At 35.6% G+C, this 689-nt stretch overlaps 1 protein-coding gene across 1 annotated transcript; it reads left to right on the top strand.

Moving 5' to 3' along the window:
- Positions 1 to 256: 256 nt before the first annotated feature.
- On the top strand, positions 257 to 673 carry LOC110115557 (bifunctional protein FolD 1, mitochondrial-like; the record flags this gene model as incomplete). The annotated part of the gene is made up of 1 exon (XM_020848819.2): positions 257 to 673. A coding segment is annotated over one exon (417 nt), but the record flags the coding sequence as incomplete, so codon positions are not given.
- Positions 674 to 689: the final 16 nt, after the last annotated feature.

Genomic DNA, 689 nt, shown 5'->3' with positions numbered 1-689 from the left:
TCAAACTAAGGCTTAGTTTGGGACGGCTTTTTTACTGCTTTTTGAAGCAGCTTCCTAATACAAAAAATTTAATTTTTATACTAAAAAACTGCTTTAAGAAGCAGGAAAAAAACTGTCCTAAACGAAGCCTAAGTATTGTTCCCTTGGTACAAAATAGAATTGGCACCTCATATTTCACCTAATTGGAAAGGCTTGAAGAGGATTCATAAAGTAAACCCCAAATAATTTCTATTTGTTCATATCAATCCTTTATTAGGATAACCCGTTTGAGCATTTTTGTACTAACCTGTTTGTAGGCTGTGATGACCTTAATCCAACAATTATCAATGGAAAGATAATAGCAGAAGAAATAAGAACAGGAATTGCAGCAGAGATACGCCAGATGAAAGATGCAACTGGAAAAACCCCAGGTCTAGCTGTTGTGTTGGTGGGCAAGCGAAGAGATTCACAATCTTATGTCCGTCATAAAATAAAGGATTGTGAGGAAGTTGGAATCAACTCTTTCCTGGATGAGCTGCCTGAAGATTGTCCACAAGATGATGTAGTAAATGCTGTGTCAAACTTCAACAAAGATCCATCTGTTCACGGTATTCTTGTGCAACTACCTTTACCAAAAGTAATTTCTTTTTCTTTTGCTATAAACTTACAATGCTTGAATATTTTTACGCTTTAAGGTTTTACTTGGTTTC

This window comes from Dendrobium catenatum, unplaced genomic scaffold, assembly GCF_001605985.2.
Source record: "Dendrobium catenatum unplaced genomic scaffold, ASM160598v2 original_scaffold_117916, whole genome shotgun sequence".
NCBI lineage: Eukaryota > Viridiplantae > Streptophyta > Magnoliopsida > Asparagales > Orchidaceae > Dendrobium > Dendrobium catenatum.
The sequence above is the reverse complement of the archived record's forward strand: the minus strand, read 5'-3'. Positions and strand labels throughout refer to the sequence as shown.